The 22545-nt window shown below is 28.9% G+C and overlaps 1 protein-coding gene across 2 annotated transcripts in view; it reads right to left on the bottom strand.

Annotated features, from left to right (window-relative positions):
- The window catches only part of Frmd5 (FERM domain containing), a 44517-nt gene extending 26852 nt beyond the window's left edge, over nt 1-17665 (bottom strand). For both annotated transcript variants that reach the window (XM_067272725.1, XM_067272726.1), the window contains exons 1-3: nt 17129-17665; nt 4832-4936; nt 2548-2590 (exon numbers count right to left, since the gene is read on the bottom strand). In XM_067272725.1, the coding sequence (XP_067128826.1) occupies nt 2548-2590; nt 4832-4936; nt 17129-17224 (244 nt within the window). In that variant the 5' untranslated portion in view covers nt 17225-17665. The remainder of the gene's footprint in view (nt 1-2547; nt 2591-4831; nt 4937-17128) is intronic.
- Between the last annotated feature and the right edge of the window lie 4880 nt (nt 17666-22545).

Raw genomic sequence — 22545 nt, 5'->3', positions numbered from 1 at the left:
TCAATTAACATATTTAAAGTGCTGAAATAAAAATAACTGATAAAGTGTGTTTAAATAAAATAATTATTATATTATGCAATAAGACAGGAAATGCTTGGAAGAATCTATACCAATGAGATTTTGCATTTTTAATCTTAAAATAAACAAAAGTTATGTAAAATTATTTCATTTAGCTGTTGTCACAAAATCTCTGCAAACTGGAAACTTGCTTAAATGGGAAACAAGTCTCACAATGAAAATTTGCTACATAAAATACTATTATAAGTCAAATGAGAAACAGAAGATTTTTTAAGTTAGCAATTGCATAACACAACACAAATAAAGAGGAATTTTTTGGTATGACATCAACTAAAATATAATAATAATAATAATAATGAATATTTAAAAAAACTATGTACTATTTATGGAGGAAAAAGTCATTTGTATTAAAAATAAATAACATGACATGGTTATCAAACAATTACTATACAATTTCAACTGTTTCAATATTAGCTAGAGAAAAAGAAGAAATTGGCATCATCTGAAAAAATTCTTAGAACCAGCCAATGTTTAATACTATATTATATAGAAAAAATAAAAAAATTAATTTCTAAGAGTAATTATTCCTGTAGACAATTTAAGAGTAATTTTTAAATTGAGAGTTCAATTTTACTCTTGAAAACTGTTAATGAATTAAGTCTTGCCAATCTATGCTATGTCAGACAAAGTATAATTAAAACAATGGAGTTTTTACTGTATAGATTTTTCCCCTATATGTGCACACATTTCGATATTGTTCAATGTCTCTGAAACATAAAACATTTATATTAGAGAAAAATATAAATTGGAGAATGTTTATGTTAAAGGAGAAGCAGTTCTAAATAAAAGTTGTAATGTTTTTCAAACTTTTATCCAGTAATAAAGAATATAATTCTAAAAAGAAAACCTGCGAAATAGAAAGTTTTGGCCAGTATCATTGTGATTGATTTTAGACATACTTCATTGTATTTAAAATGATATATTTATTATTATAAATAATTTAGTTAAGAAGTAATATTTTTGATTGTATTTTCATAAAATAAAAACATAATTAATGATTTGGCAACTAATATATAGACTAAAGTAATTTATATAAATTTGCACATCTAATAATTAATTATGAAGAAAAAACCTAGTTACAACAGTATTCAAAGTATTCAATGTAAAGTATATTTCTGAATGTATATATAGTAAGTAATTAATATATCATTCCAATACTTGTTGTGAAGGTTCAATAATCTAGCCTTACAATCTCTCAATATTTTAATTTTAATAAAATGCATCAATACTACACAATTGAAAAGTTCTATGTAATAAGGTACTTAAGTGCACTTAGATACCTTTTTCACTTAAGTATTTTATTATGCATTTCAAATAAGGTTTATGGATATGGATAGTCCCCTTGCTATAATAAGCACTTTACTTATAAATAAATAACGACTAACCCGTTACAACGCTATACATCCACAAGAGCCGAATTATCAGGCTAGAGTTGGCTATAATAAATAAATACTTAATAAGACAATTTGGCACTAGAGCTTGGCGTTAGGCGCCATCTCTTACTAAACTTAATAATTATAATTAAATTAAATAAATAATTTTAATAATTTGGAACTGAAGGAAAAGAAATCGGCCCGAAGCGGGACTCGAACCAGCAACTTCTGCTATCCGTGCAGACACGTTACCAGTTACGCTACCCGGACCTTCAGTCCGATCGCCTCCTCCAGTATATATAAGCTAACACGATGACCATCGACGGTCATTACAATGCCGGCTGGGGACACATCAAGTGCCCATGTCCTCCCAAGGCACTCAACCGGCCATCGCAACCCCGGCAAGGCATATAAATATAAATAAATAACGACTAACCCGTTACAACGCTACACATCCACAAGAGCCGAATTATCGGGCTAGAGTTGGCTATAATAAATAAATACTTAATGACAATTTGGCACTAGAGCTTGGCGTTAGGCGCCATCTCTTACTAAACTTAATAATTATAATTAAATTAAATAAATAAATAAATAATAAATTTACACAAGCACTTTACTTGTGTAAATTTAACATGTACATTTTATTAAATTCATAATATGAAAAAAAATTTTTTTAAAAACTCTTGAAAACATCAGATTAAATTTTGAAATTAATTCAATAATTATAGCACTTGAATAATAAACATATCAATTTGTGCTCTTCTGAAGATGTTATATAGAAAAGTTTCTTAAAGCAAATTTACCCATGATTTTGTGTTACACTTTCTTATACTTAGTTAAAGTTTCATAATATTTCTTATAATTTATGCTTATATTCAAGTTTACAGAAAATTTGAATCTCAATGATTCTTTTATCATTTATACTAAATCATATGAAAATACATGTAGATATTTGTATTTACTGCATTAGTAAATTTTAATAAAGACATGGTTTAGAAAAGGAAAATGAGGTTTATAAACATTAACATATCTGTTATTTATATTTTCTTTTTTCGGATATATAGAACATGACTATGAATATAAAATGAAATCTTACCTTTAATTTGCTTCATAATAGAGCGTGTAGGATCCAACCAATGCTGTAATGATAATGTGTTATTGTTAATGAAAAGTTTTATAAATATTGATAACAAAATTATATGTATATGTACTGTATATACAAATATCATATTACTTCATAGATTACAGACCAATAATGATAGCAGTTTTAAGTTCCTCAACTTGGAACTGGTATCAATCTGTTGCTCTCATCATAAGCTTTAATTTGATGTATAGTTTGGTTGTTCTCCAGGGTGACTGGAAATTGCCCCAAACTTGACATTGTTCTTTAGATATATTCTTAAAAAATAGTAATTATTAAATTGATATTCAAATTGTTGATGTAGCCATGTTTAAAACTCAAATAAAAACAATGTATTTATTGCTCTAGCATTATAAATCGTGTTGCAAAGGATTTCTTTAGGAGAGGAATATTAATCCATGCCAATGATAGTCTGACAAGGCAAGTGTTGGCACTTGCCTTGTCAGACAATCAGTGCATATATATATGTATATGTATATGTATATGTATATATATATACACACATACACACACACAAACATCATTTCTAAACACAAATTAGTTTCTAATCATTAACTTAGTCATATAATAGCCCAATAATTTGGCAGATTGTGTTTATGTGTTTAAATCGTCTATCTTTACTTTGTCGACGCCATAAATGCATTTCAGGAACTTTCTCTAAACTCTGTTATATCAATTATCCAAACAAAAACATCTGAGATGTAAAAATATTATGCCAAGTAAAAATTTATGACAATTTAGATGGCACTCAAAATTTTTCTTAGCAGTTTTTCTTTGGTAAAAATAAACTTGGTACTTGGAGGTGAAATGTAAACAATAATACACTCAAACCTGTTTTTGTGCGATCTTTTTTTGTGCGATTTTTTATACGTGCAATATGTTTTGTGCAATTATTTTTGTGCAGTATACCAATTTGATTGAAATTCATATACCACACACAAAAAATCACACAAAACAAATCGCACAAAAACAGGTTTGAGTGTACAGGTAAAAACCTTGTGGGTACTGCTTCCAAGTGACAAACTTATCTTTATCAAAGGAAAACTGCTAAGAAAAATTTTAACCATTGTCTAAATTGTCATAAATTTTTACTTGGTGTAATTTTTTTACATCTCAGATGTTTTTTCTGGATATCAATTGTTTTTGTTTAATAATTGTATTATTACAATGACGTGCAATTCAGTTAACGCTTGGAAACTTAACACACCACTGACTAAACGCACTGCCAATTGAACACTTTCAATATTCATTTTGGTTGACTCCCATCCGAACGCATCGTTGACCAACACACTGCCAACTGAATGTGCCACCAACCAATGCTTTTGATACTTCGCTTAGAAAAATCATTATAAAAAGTTTTAAATGGCATAAATTTGAGTTTTTGTAACTCTGAGTAACATTTTGAATAAAATTCATTTGCAATTTTATCTTTATAAGCATAAAATTAAGCCATAAACCTAAATTAGCTCTAAGGGAAAACACCCATGAACTTTGACCTATTGACCTGGAAGTTTTGCCAGCACCTCACCGATAACAAGAAAGGCTTAAGTTTAAAATTTGAGCTTTCTAGACCCAGCAGTTTTTTCTCTATGAGTGTCTTCAGTACCAGATGAAGAAGGAGAAGAAAATACAGCTTTTTTGGTGATTTTTGCTCTTTTCAATTGCTTATATTTCAGCAACTGAATTACAGAAAATCTTGAAACTTTGCACAGTATCTAAGAAAACAATTTTCTTTTGAATGACATATTTGGAATTACTTCAAGTATTTTGGGGCAGAGAAATCAACTCCCAAAAATTGGAAACTTTGATTTCTGTATATGTAGTCAATCAGTGATTTTTCTACTTGGTGGGTATGACAGTGACTCATGATAAAACTAATGATAAATAGAAAAAAAATATGTCTCAGAGACCATATTGAAGAGGAAAAGAAAGTTTCCAAAAACATGTCTATCATTGATCATATAAAAGATGGTCTGACAAGGAAAGCATTGGTATGGATTAAGCTTTCTTCCTAAGAAATAATTTGTAACATTGAAATTACAATGCAATTTCAAAGTATGATTATTAAGCATGTAAAATTTTAAAAAGTCCTCCATTTTCTTCCAAGTCTTCTTATATACATATTTCAGAAGATAAACACTAATTTTTTTGTTTGTTGTACTATTATAAAACTTTTTCAAGATCATGAATGTATACTATAGATTTTCTATTTTATTATTTTAAACAATAATTTACTTACACGTTGCTTGTGTGAATCAACATAACGCAATCCAAAATAATCTTTCTCAACAAGATTAAGGGCATTACATACATAGTCCAAAAGGTATTGTCCTTTGTGCTCATTCTATAAAAAAAAATTATTATTATTTTCCATGATTTATACAGACTTTTGTATTTACTTTTTTTTAATCTTGAAATAAAATTATTTTAAAAGAACCTAAAATATATCACATACGCAAACATTATGAATCAAGTTTTACCATTTAAGAGTCCATTAATAATTAAATTACAAGATGTTTCAAAAATAGCTTTACAACTTGAGGGCAAGATATTGGTGAACTGACAAAAGAAACCTATAATTTTAGAACATTGATATGTAATCAAATACTTCAAATTTTATGTCTGTTGGTTTTTGTGATCAATGTTACTTCTATTTGTTACATGGCAGACATCCCATCTGTAGTCAACTTCTTCCTAAATGCAGTGTAGCACCCCTAGTATCACTTGTGTAACTGCAGTGGTAATTTGAGTTTGGAGTTTGGCTGCATTTGCAGATTAGAGTGACATGTACACTCAATCTTTAACAAATCCCCACATGGAAAAATCTAAAGGTGTTAGGATCCAGAGAATGAGGTGGCATGCTACTAATTCACCCTGACCAATCTACTGTCATGGGAATTGGTTGATCACATTGTGGTGAAATTTTTTGGTGCAAATATTTACATAAATGAAAATTGATGCATATGGCTAAATTTGTGTATTTAAAAATATTATGCACATCCTTTGAATCAATTTTTAATCTATAAAGTTGTAAAGACTATTTTGAAACACCCTGTATTATATTATTAATTAATTATTAAAATATTTTATTAAAAAATAAATGTAATCTACAGGACCAGTGCTGAAAACTGCTTAGAAATAGCAGAAGCAGAACAAGCAATTTTACATCTACTGAAAGCATCTTCAGGTATAAACTATTTCAAGCAGAAATAAAATTGCTTGTTTTACTTATATATTACATTTTTGATGAGACTATGTCTTGTCTCTAAAACTGCGCTGCCGTCAACGGCTGCAAACCTTAGAGGAATGAAGAAGTACATGTCAGGAGTTGCAATTGGGCACAGAGTATTTGGTGTCCAAATCAGGCACACATAAAATAAACCAGACTTGTAGGTAATCAGGGGACTGAGAACCAGGTCAAAAGAAAATATGAAATGCTGAGACTGTTTCTACAAGCAGGTGCGAGTGCCAGATTTGCGCATACGTTGTTGCTTGCACTCTCCATTCTCCTCTTACTTGTTATTTATTCAATTTTCAATATTGATTGTACATATTTAGTCTAGTTTTATCAAAATACAGCATAAATGTTTCATTCTATACATTTATTATATATTTTTGTTTATATAAATAAATAAATTGAATAAAGTCATTATAAACAAAATATTAGGCTTTTGCTGTTATGAAATTAGCATAAAATTTTTACACTCTTAAAAATTTTAATAGAACAAAATATAAATCTATCTTTAAACATAAAATTTTTTTATAATTTTCAAAAGTTACAGTTAAAAATAATATAGTTAATAAATCTCTACCTTGCCTGTTGTAAAATACAGATATAATAAACTATTTTAAATATAAACAGAAATAACAGAAGAATCATAAATATCCTTACTTCAATAGAAGAAATGAACTCAATTGAATCCATAGTATTATAATGTCTTGTTTACTCAAAAGACTATACTATAATATCCAGTTCTAAATATACTTTGTACACATGTCACCAAAATATTATCTTCTAAGCAGATAATCTGCATAATTCTTGTAAAAGCTGAAAATTTTTTGAAGTTTAGACAAAAAAATCAAATGTCAAAACATTATGTTTTTATTAAAATTTTTCTATGATGCTCTTCAGAAGACTTTTCCAATATAGTTATTACATACTTCAAATATAGTTTCTCAACAATGGATATGCAAAAGGATATGTAAACTTGTGAGAAGATACATATTTGAAGAAAATATCCAAATACTTAGAAATATGAAAAATTTATATAGATAATAGCTAAACAAGAAAAATCTTTTACATTTTCTAAATTACATAATTTGAAAGCCAAACAACAAAATTTACTATACAGGTTAGAAAAAATACTTTACTTATTTAGCTATTGTAGTATTAATTATTTGCTTTCTAAAACAAACAAGACTCTCAAAACATTCTTAGTTTACATTATGAGAGCTTTAATACTCTAATTTTAAAAAATTTAGGTCAAATGTATTCACTATCTATATATATAATCGAGACGAGTTGATAATAATAATAATGATAATGATAATAATAATAATAATAATCAGTGCAGAGCCAAAACGGTAAGGAGTTGAAAGCTGAAATTTGGTACACAGTTAGGGTATGTCACGAGGACACACACTAAGAAAGGATTTTTTGAAATTCCTCCCCACGGGGGAGAAGAACTGGATTAAGGTTTAACACTTCCATCAACAATGGAAGTGTCAAGTAACAATGGAAGTGTTACATAACAATGGAATTGTTAAGAGAAAGCGACATGAAAGATGCAGTTTTTTTGTTTTTGTGGGAAATCAAACATATTTTTAGACCCATCTAAAAATTCTCTAATTAGTCTGGAAACAAAGGGACCCAATTCTTGCATTCTGTAAAAATGGGTAAGGTAATATTCTTAATCTTCGGTATCATTATTTTTGTCCAAGCAATGCCGGGCCCACCCGCTAGTACATTAAATAATTCTGCTTATTATAGTTCTGTAAAATTAGTTTGTCTAAGACAAAGAAAAGTATGAAATAAAAGTCATTACTGATTCACTAGCAAATCTCTGTTGAAATTCAATGAAAAATCATGAAAACCAAAATATAACATGTGTATAATGTCTTTACTTCCCTGCATCTTCCTTCCTATGTATACTTCTGTGAGAACCTGTGCTAACATTTTTTGACAATTTAGGTGATTTTAATTATTTAATATTTGTTTAAGGAAAAAAAAATCATTTAAGCTTGAGATGGCAAATATAACCAAGGAAGTTCATAAAATTCTCTCTTTGGTAACATTTTCTTTGTAAATGATACATCTACTTATTCGAGAAAATTTAACCAAAAATTGGACTTTTACACTATCCCCACCAACAATCATAGATCCAGCTGCTACTTAGAAAACATTGGTGCTACAATGTGTCCTTTAAACACCTGCCTCATGGAACATCAGACTTCCATCACAAAAGGATTGACCAACACTGCATTGGCCCCAACACTGAGGTGGAATTTGACAAGGCATGCCTCTTACATAGCTCTTCCAGGCAACCCTTTCTCAAACCTCTTGAGAATGTGGAAATATATAAGGTCACCCAAAATAATACTGCTATTAATTTTTGTGATGTTGACTCCTTCCCCACAGCATGGAAGACTTTCTTTGAACTATAAATCTTACTATCCTCCCCCTCCCCTTTCTCTCGTCTTACGTCACCTCCCCTCCCAATGTATGGCAATCCCTCGTTGTTTCAGCAGCTGGGGATTAGTTTGCCTGATGATGCCTGTTTAACATAGGCAAAAATGTTTTCACATATTATAAAAATTGCTGGATTTTTAGAATTTTTAATTCAGGTATAACCAGTTTTGAGTGGTAGTATTATGCATTATACATTGCATTAAATATATATAGTATCCATTAGTATATTTTAATTATTATTTTTGTCTTAATAAATTCCTAAATAGCTTACTATCACTAAAATAGTTTGTATGGACTTAATTCATTTAGAATTAAACTTTCCATATGTTGAATACTGTATATCTCGGCGGATAAGACGATAGTTGAATCATAAAAAAAAGGCCCCGAAAATCCGGGGTCGTTTTATAGGACAGATACAAAAGAATTAGATTGAGATTTATATAAATTAAAACAATTATAAAAAAACGGACAAACCATAATTATTTACTAGTAGAGAGTAGAGTATGTCACAAAATAGAATAGCCCATATGATGTTTTTGTGAATAGTCAAGGTCATTCATTACTTGAATTCCCGAATCAGTGTGAATGTTTGCAACAATCGCAAGGCAGTGCCGCCAGATGCAAGAAAATAAAATTTGATGTTCTTTCAAAAAATTACAAATAGGACATAATTGCATATACGCTATACACTGTTATTATCCAGATGATGATCGCTGATCTAAACGAAATTCCTAGGCCATTGATAGTTTGGGGGTCATCTTATAGGACAGATACAGTAGTGAACCGAAAATCAGAATCAATTGGAGACTGGGGTTGTTCAGATTAGGGATTTGTTCCGATTACGGTTTATGTACGAAAAAATATATTAACCTGTCCGATGTTCAAATTTTTCTCCGTTGCGTGCACTTCGCGTTGAATTTTCTCCGTTGCGTGTCGCTTCATGTTGAATTTTCATCAATTTTAAGCCTAACGAAAATTTTTATAATAATAATCGAGGCTATTGTATCATTAAAAATTATTTTTGCATTTTGTACAAACAAAATAAATATATTGAAGAATATAAAACATGAAAATTATACTTTAGAAGTAAATTTAGTATCAAAAACGTTTGATTCAGCACGACACAGTCCGACTGAAAATCGTGCCGATTACCGGCGATTCCAATTACCGATTTACAAGTCTCTACTGTATATGCTAAAACTATAAAACTCCAACGAAAATTTATGCCTCGTCTTATCTGAAGGTCGTCTTATCCGCCGAGATATACGGTAGTTCAATGGGCTGCAATATGAAAAAATTGTAGACCTATAAATTCCCACTGTTGTCTGTTAATCTGTCTTTCCTTAATCTCAAGAATAAAGTTACATAGATGAAATCCAAGACCAGTTATGGTAACCTTAGAAGCTGGAGGCCCCAATTAACTATATACGAATGTCAGATGCAAACTGGAAGTCACGTTATTTCAATTCAAAAGAATATTAGTATTGATTGAAAACTTTCTAAGATAAAGATCACTGGAATGTCATTGCCATTCTAATGCTCTTTAGCTTTGGATGACTACATAATATAATACCTGTAAGACACCATATCTTGGAAACTATCAATAATAAATATAAAGATATACAAGATGTCTACAATTTATTGACAGAATTAACATTTAATAAAACAAACTTTAATAGATATGGGAAACAGTTTTTTGTAGCAAATATAGTAACTCAATAAGTTTATCACAAAGCAATAGGTACTCAAATTTAGCAAGCTTTGACATAGGCATCTTTAGTAAAACATAATTCAATCCAATCTGGCTTTTTGCAAAATGTTTGCAACATAGGAAACAAACAGTGATTTTATTCTCCTAATGTTATGTTTCACTATCAACTATCCAGTGTTTCTAGTATTCCAGACTAACTGCAACATCAGTAACCTTCTTTGTGTGTACTTGTCTTCTTTATGTATCTTCACAAAAGAATCCAGAACTTCTTGACCATATTCAAGAGAAATTGATCATCCACTTGAATATATGGCATGGGTTTACATAAGCAAATTTAGTATGGGCCCACACTTTTTTAAAAAGTGATATTAAATTTATCTATTTATTAAGTGCTGAAACAACCTTCATATTTTTCCCACACAGGAAATATAAATAAATACATACCATAACTTGTTACAATATAACATAAACACAAGCATATCTAGATGTATGTGCTTGTATTTCTGAATTACATTTTAAACTTTGATTTTTAGCAGTGAAAAAATTCATGAGTCTGGCCTACTCAGAGCCTGAAGTCCCTGTATAGTCAAGTATGTTGACTACTAATTTCATACACTGGTGTTTTTCATTGTACTTAATTTCCTATATCAGTGGTTTCTCAAGTGAACACTAATGCCCCCTGGGGGCAGTGAGCAAACCTAGGGATACAAAAACAATCAAGGAGGCATCAGGGTTCTGAATAAATGGTGACCATAGGTGATGGTTGGGGTCACTGACAACCTTTCCCTTTTCCTCATTAAAACCACAAAGAAACATTGTGTTTAACAATTTCCAGATATGGAGAACACTGTATAGTAAGGACACAATGTGAGGTTTGTAGAAAATTTTTCTAAGAATATTACCAATGTTTCTCACACAAGAGAAAATGGATTGGCAGTGTTAGGTGTAAGTTTATGGAACCAAGAAGGTGGCTCAGAAAAGTTTGGAAATCATTGTCCTATATAATTTACAGTTTGTAAACATTAAGCTTCAATATCTCATGGATCACCTAATGCATTATTGAGTAAAGCATTTACAATTCCAGGCTATCATGGCAGATAAATCACCTCAGATTTTTTTGAAACATTGCCCTTGACAAGCAATGATTGTCAAGGGCATTGTTGCTAGTAATAAAGTAAAATTTTTTGAACTACTATATTTCATGCAAAAAAAAAAATCTTGTGATATTCATCCCATATATCTTGTGAACTGTAGACATCTTGTATATATCTTTGTTACCTTTGAAAATAGCTATTTAGTAGTTATGCTGAAAAAAAATTCTTTGGATAAAAAATCTTATGTTTGAGTTTTGAATAATGATTTTAGTAATTTCTTTCTAAATTAAATGTGTTCTAGTTTCTCAAAGAATAAACAGATAATTTTTAAAAGATTTAATTGTGAATAATAATAATATAATTTACCAAATATTGACTAAAAGTTTGAAAAAAATGTTTTCATTTTTGTTTTTTGTATTTTTTAACAAGGAAAAGTTATATTCTTTTTTAACAGGAAAAAGTTTAAATTTAATATGTAAATTATGAGTTGTGTAATTATAATAAATTAGCTAAAAATTTTTAAATGTTCAAATCATCATCATTCATTATAGATGTATAGATTATAGATAATTAGAGTTAAAAAATATTGTTTAATCTAAAAGTTATTTATCATCATAAATGCTAGAAGTCTTTGACCTCTTTATAATGTAACAAATGCAAGACTCATTAACATTTAAATTTTAAATTAATTCCAGTACCTTAGCAATTCTGTAAGTTTTCTATAAATCTCAGGTCTAAATGGCATTGTAATAACATTCACTCAAATTTTTAATTAAATCTCCTACATTTAACCATATTAATTCTATATGATATATTTAATAAGTACATACAGAGAAAAATTTTTTCTTTTAAACTTAATATATTTGTATCATCCTCATTATAATATAGATAATTTTATTCAAATACTAAACAGCATTACCAAGATATTTTTGAATCTATCAAACTCAAATTTGCTTAATCTTTATAATAATCAGATAATATCTAACAAAATTTCATATTTCTATCAAGCATAAAACAATGCAATTTTTAACACATTAAATAATTTTAATTTTATTCTCAAACTACAAAAAAAAAAAAAATAATATCTGCTTTTCATTTTGAATCAAATTTTTGTCTTTCTCCTTGTTATTCTAAAAATGACAAAAATCTTAATATATTGATTTCTTAAACTAAAGATGCTTTGTTGATTTTAAATATAAGTATGGTGGTTGTTTATTATTGATAATAAAACAACTTAAGTTCCAAAAATAATTATTATAACTAAATTTTTTTTAAAATTATATAACGTTAATCTATACTAAGAAAAGAATTTCCTGGTACACAAATTTAAAGTTGTAAACAATAATTTTAAATAAGTTTTCCTTGCATTCTGTTTAATTTTTATAAAAATAGTAAAATAAATTTCAGTTCGATATGAAAGAGTACAACTTTCTATAGTAAATACTTGTACAGTACATATAATTCTCACTCCTAAACCTTTAAGTTTCCGGTAAGATACAAATTCAGCTAAATAAACGAACGTTTTCGATTCTCTACCGAAATCTGCTTCAGGTTCATAATTGTTCTAATTATGGAATACCATGAAGCGTTCCATAATTAGAACAATTATGAACCTGAAGCAGATCTTGGTAGAGAATCGAAAACATTCGTTTATTTAGCTGAATTCATATCTTACCGGAAACTTAAAGGTTTAGGAGTGAGAATGAAAGAGTAGCAAAAAAATTTCGAATTGGTTAACTTTACTTTTCTTTTTAAAAATTTTAAAGTTAGATTGCAACTCTTTTTAAATAAATTTTAATAAGTATAATTAACAGTTAATTAATTTATATTGTTAGGAGTATATCTTGAAATTCAAATATTACTATTTATAAATGATCTTAATTAAATAAAAAGAAATTAACCAAATCATATTCCTTTATATTTTTTTTTTTTGCATATTTATTTACAATTTTATCTGCATGAGTAAAATAATTTTTCAGTTTATTTCTAATAACTTTGTTATTATTTTTTAAATAGATAACATTAATAATAATATTAATTTTATACAATAAATTAATAAACAATTTTCATGATAATTTACATACATCTTTTAGATTTAGAACTTAATTACTCTTTAAAATAATTATTAAATTCATTTTTAAAAATTTCAATAGGTTCAAAATAATCAAAAACATAACCCAAATCATAAAAAAAATAAATAAATATGAGTTTAGATTTTAGTTTGAAGAGTATAGTCAACAAATATGCAATCAGAAATTTGATGAATGTTAACATTTGCATTATTTTGCATTTCTAATTATTTATGAAAAAAGTATGATAATATAATTATACACTAATATGAATTTAACTATTTACAAAAAAATTTATTGACACAGTTTAGCATTTTTAAATAATTTATTATTGACGATAAAGGATACCATATATTCAATAAATATATGGTATTTGATACCTGGTTCCACTGTATTCCTTTATCGTAGAAGAGATTATAGAATATAGAAAAAATTTTAAAATTTCAGATTTTGTTGTAAAGTAAATATTGATATTATAATTTATATTAAACTGTGTTCAATTAATAATTTTAATGTATTAAAAAGTTTTTAAAAAACATTTTTATTGGTCATGTTTTCTGAGGTTGGAGCAGAAAATAATACAAGGCATATCCACCATATACATCACTAAATGCATACACACACAATGATTATCTGCATTTGGAATACGGAGGGTTGTGGGAATGAAGACATTGTTAAAACATCATTACAATGTATTGTCGTTGGACTTAGGTGTCCTAAGGCTCAGCCTTCTGTCTTAATTATAAGTGGATGAAATTTGAGTTCAAGACTTGAAGATATGATACAAAGCAAGTTAAATAAAAGCATTTTAAAATGGAGTTATAATTTTGTATTAAGAATTAGCAGTGTAATAAATTATATTTATAGAAATATGCTCAATCTATTAAAAAAGTTTAGGACAGTTATGAGCAACATGTGGCCCTTGAGGTGTAATTTGTAGTTGTAGACTTTGTCAATATAATTTTATTTCTTGTTTTCTGCCTCGTGACATTATGCAACCCATTTCAGCTGATATTCATGAAAATCTTTCAAGCTAAACTTGAGCAGTGAAAAAATGTGAATAAATTATATATTGTTAGTTTGTATATCATTAGCAGCGCCGGATAAAGGGGCGGGAAAGCTAAGCGACTGCCTGGGGTGCCAAATTTTGAGGGGCACCGATATAAAAATAAAATATTTTTTTACATTCATTATTTTTTTAGATTTTAGAAATTAAAATTGATCATTTTTCATGAGACATCGATTTTTTTAGCAAGCAATAAATTGTTTTTTCTTTAATAATACCAAATAAAGGTCACACCGCTAATTATTTTATTATTGTCAACAGATATAAATAATAATCAAATTATTCAAAGAAAACTATTTGTATAGTCAGAATTCATAACTCAAAAAAAAGATTAATAGACAAAAACAAAAATTTACTAATTAAAATAATGAAACCTAAGAATTTTTATGGCTTTTATCACACAACATTGATGCAGACAAATGCTTTTTAATCTCTAAAAAGTTTATTTTTATTTATTTTGAAAAGATAATTTGTAATCAGTATCACGTATCACAACAATCTACTCAAAAAATGGACGAGATCAAATTTATAAATTACAAATATCAACAAAATTATGAATAGTCAAAGTGATACTGGCGCCTGTTATACGCCTTAATGGTTAAATAACTTTGTCTTTCTGTAAACTTTGCATTAACAACACTTGCCGTGCTTTAAATAAATAACTTTTTTACACAGTTCTTTATTGTGTAATTTTGATTTTTTGCTTTTTTTACTTTTTTTTAATTTGCAGTAAATTTGTATATTCTTGTATGAAAGGGCAGCAAATTTTGTTTTGCCCGGGGCACTCAAAACCCTAGAATCGGCCCTGATCATTAGTACATATTATTTTAGTACTTAGTGTATTGGAGGCTATCAATATTGGTATTCAGCAGTTTCAAAAGGCTGCAGCTCTAAGAAAAATGCAAGTGGCCCACTGGACATCAATAAAGTTTGCTTGCAGCTCAAAAAAGTTGATCATCACTGGTTTAGTATAATCATATAAAATTATTTCTTCAAGATATTTATTTTTTTAAATTTTAATCATTTCAAATTTTATATTGTTAATGACTAATTCAGCAAAATTGTAGCTGTTTACTTTACATAAAATTATTTAACGTTTAGTTTTAAATATGCCATGCACTTTAACCATGAGCTAATTTTCTGTTTACATTATACTTGAATAATTTTTATGATATGTTATAAAGCAAATTATAAACTTAATAGTATGTTTGAAATGATATATATATATATGTAACTTTATTACAGTTTTGATTTGAAATAGGTAAACTAATGTTAGAAAAGTTTTTCACTATGAAAAGTTTCAAAACAAAAAATAGTAAATCTCAATAGATCTTTGTGTTTTACTCCTGGGATTGGGATTTTTGTTACAATAAAAATTTATCAAGATTTTATTACCAGCATTATATATAAATGATGGTAAACATTTTTCAAAAATTAATTACTTATAATTTATCTCTGTAAAAATCACTCTAAAGTATAAAAATAGATTTATTAAACATAAATTTTTTTTTTTGTAAATTTATCACTGTGACCCTTACTACATAAATAAAAGTAAAAGAACAACTTAAATTTTAAATAAAAATTTTAGCGTAACAAATGACTCAGATGAACAGGTCTCCAAAAATAAAATTAAATTAAACAAATAACATCATACATAAAATTGTATTATAAATTTAAATTTTTAATAATTGAAATCTGAAAACATTTTCTGACAAGTATCTCAATTATTTAATTATTAATCAAATATTAACTTTCTTTTAAAAAATATATCTTTCTTTAAATATTTATAAAAAAGTCATTCAAATTGTCAAATATGCAGTCTCTTTTAATATTCTGAATTTTATATTACATAGTTAAAGGAAAACCATAATATAAAGAGATATTTTTAACTATATAATCATATATCATATATATTAACATATTTTATAAATTTTCTTAACGAATAACGTAACCTTTTTTATATATTCGGCCCAAAACTCTACTAAATTAATATTTTCAAGCTAGTTTATATAAGTATAATAGGCTGGCTGTATCACTTACAATCAGACTGGGAACACCTTTCAGAATCAACAAATATGGGCTCCAAAATCAATTAAAATCTTTGGTTATTTTTTAAAAAGTTCATTTATTTGTCGATGTATAAATTGATATTATAATATTGACATATTAATAAGATTATTCAATTCAAAGATCAAATATTAAGAACGGGGCATCCAATCATCCTGGTTTATAGTTTATCGCGTAATTTTTCATCGTTATTTTCTTATTCGAGCACATTTTAATCGGCATCGTTACAAACGAATATTTTAATTTGAACAACATCAATCAATACTTATATATAATTAAACAAGTAATTTAAACAGCATCTCCATTCGTCTTTTAACATTTTTGAATACAATATTGCAAACGAATCAATCTTAATTAACAATATTTAATTTCTGTAATAAAAAAATCTTCATAGAACGAACAATACTTAAATAAACACAGAATTTGTGATTGTATTAAAGTTTTAAATACCTGGGACATTATATGTACGTGCTTGATAACAATACGACCGATATTTACATCATTTATGCTAATTTCTTAAATGTTATATAAAATCCCCATTCTTTTACTTAATAACATGGAAGAATTCAATGATATTAATATGTATTATGTAACATTAAGAAATAATTCTGTTAATGGAATAAAATGAAAGGAAATCATTTATTTTTATGAAAATTGTCACTGAATAAAAAAAATACTTGAATTTTTAGTTGATTTTGATAATTACTTTTGTGTGTTATATAAAAAGATTTAGTATTTATCATCATAGATAATGGAGAGAGAGAGGAAGAGGGGGAGGAGGATCAAAAGTGGAAAATGTATAATGTAGCATCTTTGAAATGGATTAGAAACAAGACTCACCTGAAACTCACACTGTAACACTTCGTTATCATCCAATAATCTGACAGTGCATTTATATTCGATATTAACGTCCTTTTTACTTCCAAATTTAAACATTGTGCAATGTTTAGTTTATTATAAACCGATCGGTATTAATTCAATCCATCCACCACACGGGTTCGTGTCATCACCCAAACATGACTGTTTGTTAACTGCGGTCCTTGTATGGATTCTACAATATTCGTTTTTATAATCGATCGGTACGAGATTTTCGATTGTAAATTTATAAATATATTATTTTATAATTCAATTCGTATCGTTCTTTCACTCTTCGGTCTCTCCAATGAAAGAGGAAAATACATTTTATTTCCTAGACAACTCGTTTAACCGGTCCTGTTATTTTAAGAAAGCGAGGCAATGTTTTTTTTTTGGTATAATTAAAATCGTATTATTTTAAATTTAATAATACGAGCGCATTGTGAAAATTTACGTAATGTAATTTATGTAGCGATTATTATTTTTAATTACTTAAAATGTTTTTCCTGAAAATTTCAAAAACGCACGCGCACAATTTTCCATTGCATCCTTATAATAGCGAGGTTGAGGCCGAAGTTTTCAACGCGAAAACGTGAACGTCGGACGTTTAGCGCAGTCTTCCTGTAAGCATAGAAGATTGACAATGGCGTTTGGAACGTCAAGCATGATTCCACTGACGTCCCAACGTAAAAACGTGAACGTTTTTGCGTTGAAAACTTCGGCCGCAACCTCGCTAGAGATGAAAACTTCGGCCGCAACCTCGCTAGAGATGAAAACTTTGGCCATTATTTTATTCTATTTTTATACACGATCAAATACCAATATCTATTTTCTGCAAAATTAAACACTGGTATTTATATTCATCCACTCGAATACAAAAATAAATGTTTCTAAATTTATTATTTTATTACATCGGCGTTACAAAACGTAAATAACTAAAACGCTTTGCAATTTCTCAGACGTTCGAAAAAAATAACGTTAAAAGTTACGTAATAGTTTTTGCGAAATTTTAACCTGTTTTATTCGTCATTACTTCTTACAAACATATTTTATTTGCGAACAGGAAATGCTTTATGAAATAGAAGTGGACAATTAGTGTCTATTTTAAGAATTTATTTAATATATTATAAGCGTGTTCCGGCTGTACAATACACAGTTCGTAAATGGAGCGATTAATAATAAGATGTATACAAGTATCTATGGGTCGTTTACATATAATTTTTTCTCTAATTATTTCTCTCTTGCCCAACTTTAAATTTAAATAAAATTCGAATATCTTTCTACACGTTTGAATATCGTTGCCATAGTTATTATCGGAGTTATTCGAATTTTCTGCTCCGTAAAACAATGATTAGTATAAAATTGACCTACGGAATATAACCATTTAAAAAAAAGAATAAATATATATATTTTGTCAATTAAATTGACGTAATACCAAACTTTTACGAGGGCTTTTAGATATTTAATTGTAATTAATTTACCTGTCTTAGAGTAATAAAAACTAGTTATAAAGTAACAATAAGCTCAAGTTCTTGTGTTTTGTAATGAAAATTCCTTAGATCTATCATCCGTGACCTTCAAATTTTGATTGTCTTTATATTCTGCTCGGAAGACGAATATAGTACGAGGAACTAAATATAGTTACATAATCTGAATTCTATTATTAGGTCAATGAGTAGCGTATCTATTCGAATTTTTCCTGCATGAAAATATTACCATCATTTATACTTTTATATATTGCCTTAAAAAATGACAAAGTTAATAGTTGATTGATAAATCGTTAAATCTTTCGTGACTAGTTGGTTCATCATTATTTCAAACATTGCTATGTCAGTTTTAATAAATAGTTTATACACGTTTCTACCGAAACATTTTTTTTTTTTTTTTTTTTTTCAGTTTATCATCAGAGAGATAGATGCATTCTCTCAGAATATTTGGATTAAATTCCTTTTGCTCAATTGTATTAGTCTTGTATTGAAGTGAAAGAAAACTTTTTGTAAAGAAAAATTACAGATAATAAATCAGAAATATATTAAGACAATAGGCCTATTCAATACAGAACAGGGCATATTTTCTGTCAAGCTACATACATTGATTTTCCTCACTACTCTGCTTCTTAGTTATTTTACTTATAAATAATTATGATAGGTAGATTTGAAAGAAAATATGGATGAATTATCATTTAAACAGGTTATCTTAGGCTATATGTTCCGGTTAATTTCCTGGTCTTCAATGTAGGTGCGTGGTAAGTAAATAAAACACTAATTAACGATGTTTTAAATTGAATTTATATTCTTTAAAATATGGCGAAAAAAATTGTTTTGAATTTTTTAAATACACACAAAAGAATCAAATTCGACTGGTGAAATAAACTTGGCACTTTTACGTTTATCTCCTCCGAAAATCCTCCTTTTCTGATATAACTTAGCTCTGTCATTACTGGGGGAATAAGTAAAAAGTTCCATAATAGATTAAATTTAAATTGTCAGTCGGATGGTCAAGTCAATAAATACTAGTTGTAACTCTCGTGGGAACCCACGTTCAATTCTGAATTGGCACAGAAATTCTATGAATGGGTTGATCTGCTATGGCGGCTTTGTTCTTCTCCATCTACTCCATTATGAGCTTAATAAGCACGGAAAAAATACCTCTTAGTGCCTTTACATTTGAAAGAATTAAATATTAAAAAAGTAAATTTAAATATATAATTTCTTAATTTTCTATAACAAGTATTAATGCACTAATTCCACTATTTTCAGTTCCAGATTTTAAAATGTACCATTTTGTAGACTGTTATTTCTGGAAAACTTGTACAACTTTTATTACAAAATAATTTTTGTAAAAAAAAAAAAAAAAAAAAAAAAAATATTCAGTGAGTAACGATTTATGGGCTCTTATTTTATGAGATATTTAAAATACAAATAACAGTCATAAATTTTTTAATGCGTAAAGATTAAAACAATTTACTATATGTTCATTCAAAATAAAAACGTATAGTAGTAGTATGGAATTTTTAAAAGAATTTTTGAACTTTACAGAAATAATATTATTTCTGTAATTACATGTTAAGATTCTCATATATGCATTATATTTTAGTTTATAAATGTCCTGATACAATATATTGCAAATTTTTCAGTTGAAAAACTTTTTAGCTTCGTTTCATTTTAGTACAGTTGACCTGAATTTTGCTCATTACGGATTAGTCACATTAGCAATGAGGTCGATCAGCGTGAATGAGAAACGAGCAATGAAAATGATTCGAACTACTCGTGAAAGACGTTCTTTGAAAGAACCAGAATTTTAGAGTATTTCTTGAACTATATGTGATAATTAGGACTATATTTGCGCATAATATAATTCCAATTACACGAAAAAAATACCGTTTACGGACTATAAGACGCACCTGAATTTTGAAGGCAATTTTTCGAAGAAAAAATTGTTTGTAACATCTAAAATAGCGTTTGTAACATCTAAAATAGCGGCCAGTTTCCCATAAATGACTTTCAGGCAGGCATTCTCCCCCTCGGCAGTCCCCACTCATTGCAAGTAGAGACTTTAATACAACTGGATAAGCAAACTAATGACATAGTCCATTTCAAATGAAAGAGGCTATACTTTGGCTTGCTTGTCTAGCTGTTCTATTCGCTAAATATCGTAAATTGTATATGGAGACGCTATCTAACACTAAAATCTGAATAACCCAGTGTGCAGAGCCAATCGGAAGTTGAGAAGCAGAGACCGACATAACACGCGAATCCTTATAAGAACTTTTAATTGGCATATATTTTAGCTTTTGTTATTCTGAGTAATATTTTAAATAAAATGCATTTGTTTCCATTCAATTTTATCCTTATAAGCATAAAATTAAGCTGTAAAATTGAATTAGCTCTATGGGGAAACCCCGGTGAACTTTGATCTATCGACTTTAAAGTTTCGCCAGTACCTCACTGATAAAATTTAAACTTAAGCCTTTCTCGTTGAGACCCAGTAGTTTTTTCTCTACGAGCGTCTGCAGTGTCGGATGAAGAAGAGGAAAAATAACAAAATGCGGTCTTTTTGGCGATATTTCACTTTTTGATTGCTTATATTTCGGCAAACGCTTTATAGAAAATCTTGAAATTTTGCACACTACCTAAGAAAACAATTTTCTTTCGAACGAAATATTGGAATTACTTCAGGTGTTTAGGGAGCGGAGAAATCGACCCCTGAAAATCGGCAACTCTGATTCCTGTGTATATATAGTCAGTCAGTGACTTTACTTGGCGGGGAGTCACTGCCGTGACTCTCGATTTAATGGGTTGTCAGCCTACCGCTTTGGGGATCCAGGAAAGCCACGTTCCTGAAGCGAAAACCCAGGAATTTTTTTATGGACGGTATGTCGAACCCCGTGTCATTACCCTGAGGCTTCCATTGTGGGCCTATAGGCGAAGAGTACGATTAAAACAGGTCTATTTAGTGTCCTCAGGACGGAAGAGAAAATAGGAAACAACCGAAAAATAATGGGAATAGAAATAATTCAGATTACAGCTAATGATACCAACTTCTCAAGAGGAAAAATAGCCAATTAAAAAACAGAAAAAAGTTCATTTTCTAAACATTTCCGAACAATTTTTAAAACATAAAACATAAATGGAAAACTCTGAACAGTTAGTAATTTTATCCTTAACAGAATAGCTAGATGGCGAAGGATGGGACTCAATCTCGGATATGCCAAGTCTCATCTCCTTGAGAACCATCCACGAAAACTGCCACAAATCTGCTCCGAACTCCCACAAGACAAGTATGCGCCTTAGCTGCCTCAGTCTACCTGTCCATTAAATACATTTTCGTCGCCGCCCGGATGGCCAGGCGGTGAAGGTCTAACGGTCTGGAGAACCCGGGTTAGAATCCGGGCTGAAGAAAAACCCTAGAAATTTTTCCTGAGTGGTTCCGTGTTCAGTCCTCACCACTCGGCTGTCCCCATTGTGGTCTGGCCCTACAGTCCCAAAAAATCCCTATTAGTTCCCATAAGACGGACAGTAAACGAATGTACTGTACATTTTCGTTTATTGTAATCCTTAATTTGTCGAATTTCATCAAAATCAAACTAAATAAAATATATTTTAAAAATTATTTCGGGCACTGAGACAATTATAGTATTTAGTTTTGGATACTAAAACTGAAGTTTCCGTTCGGTTAAATTTAGTTACAAAAAAAAAAAAAAAAAAAACGGCTGCGCAGCTTAAGGCGCCAGTCTACCAGTCTGGGGAATCCAGAATTGAATTCTGACAAGTAATCCCAGGAATTTTTCGTGGGCGGTCTGTCCAAGATATGTCGGCCTCCGTAACTCATCACCGGCCTCCCCGTTGTGGGCTTGACCGAATCCACGATAATATCGTATGGAAAAAGGCCCTCTTACTGCC

This window comes from Centruroides vittatus, unplaced genomic scaffold (assembly GCF_030686945.1).
Source record: "Centruroides vittatus isolate TY-2023 unplaced genomic scaffold, ASM3068694v2 contig_453, whole genome shotgun sequence".
Taxonomy (NCBI): Eukaryota; Metazoa; Arthropoda; class Arachnida; order Scorpiones; family Buthidae; genus Centruroides; species Centruroides vittatus.
Note: the sequence above shows the minus strand (reverse complement) of the source record. Positions and strands in the feature narration are given on the sequence as shown.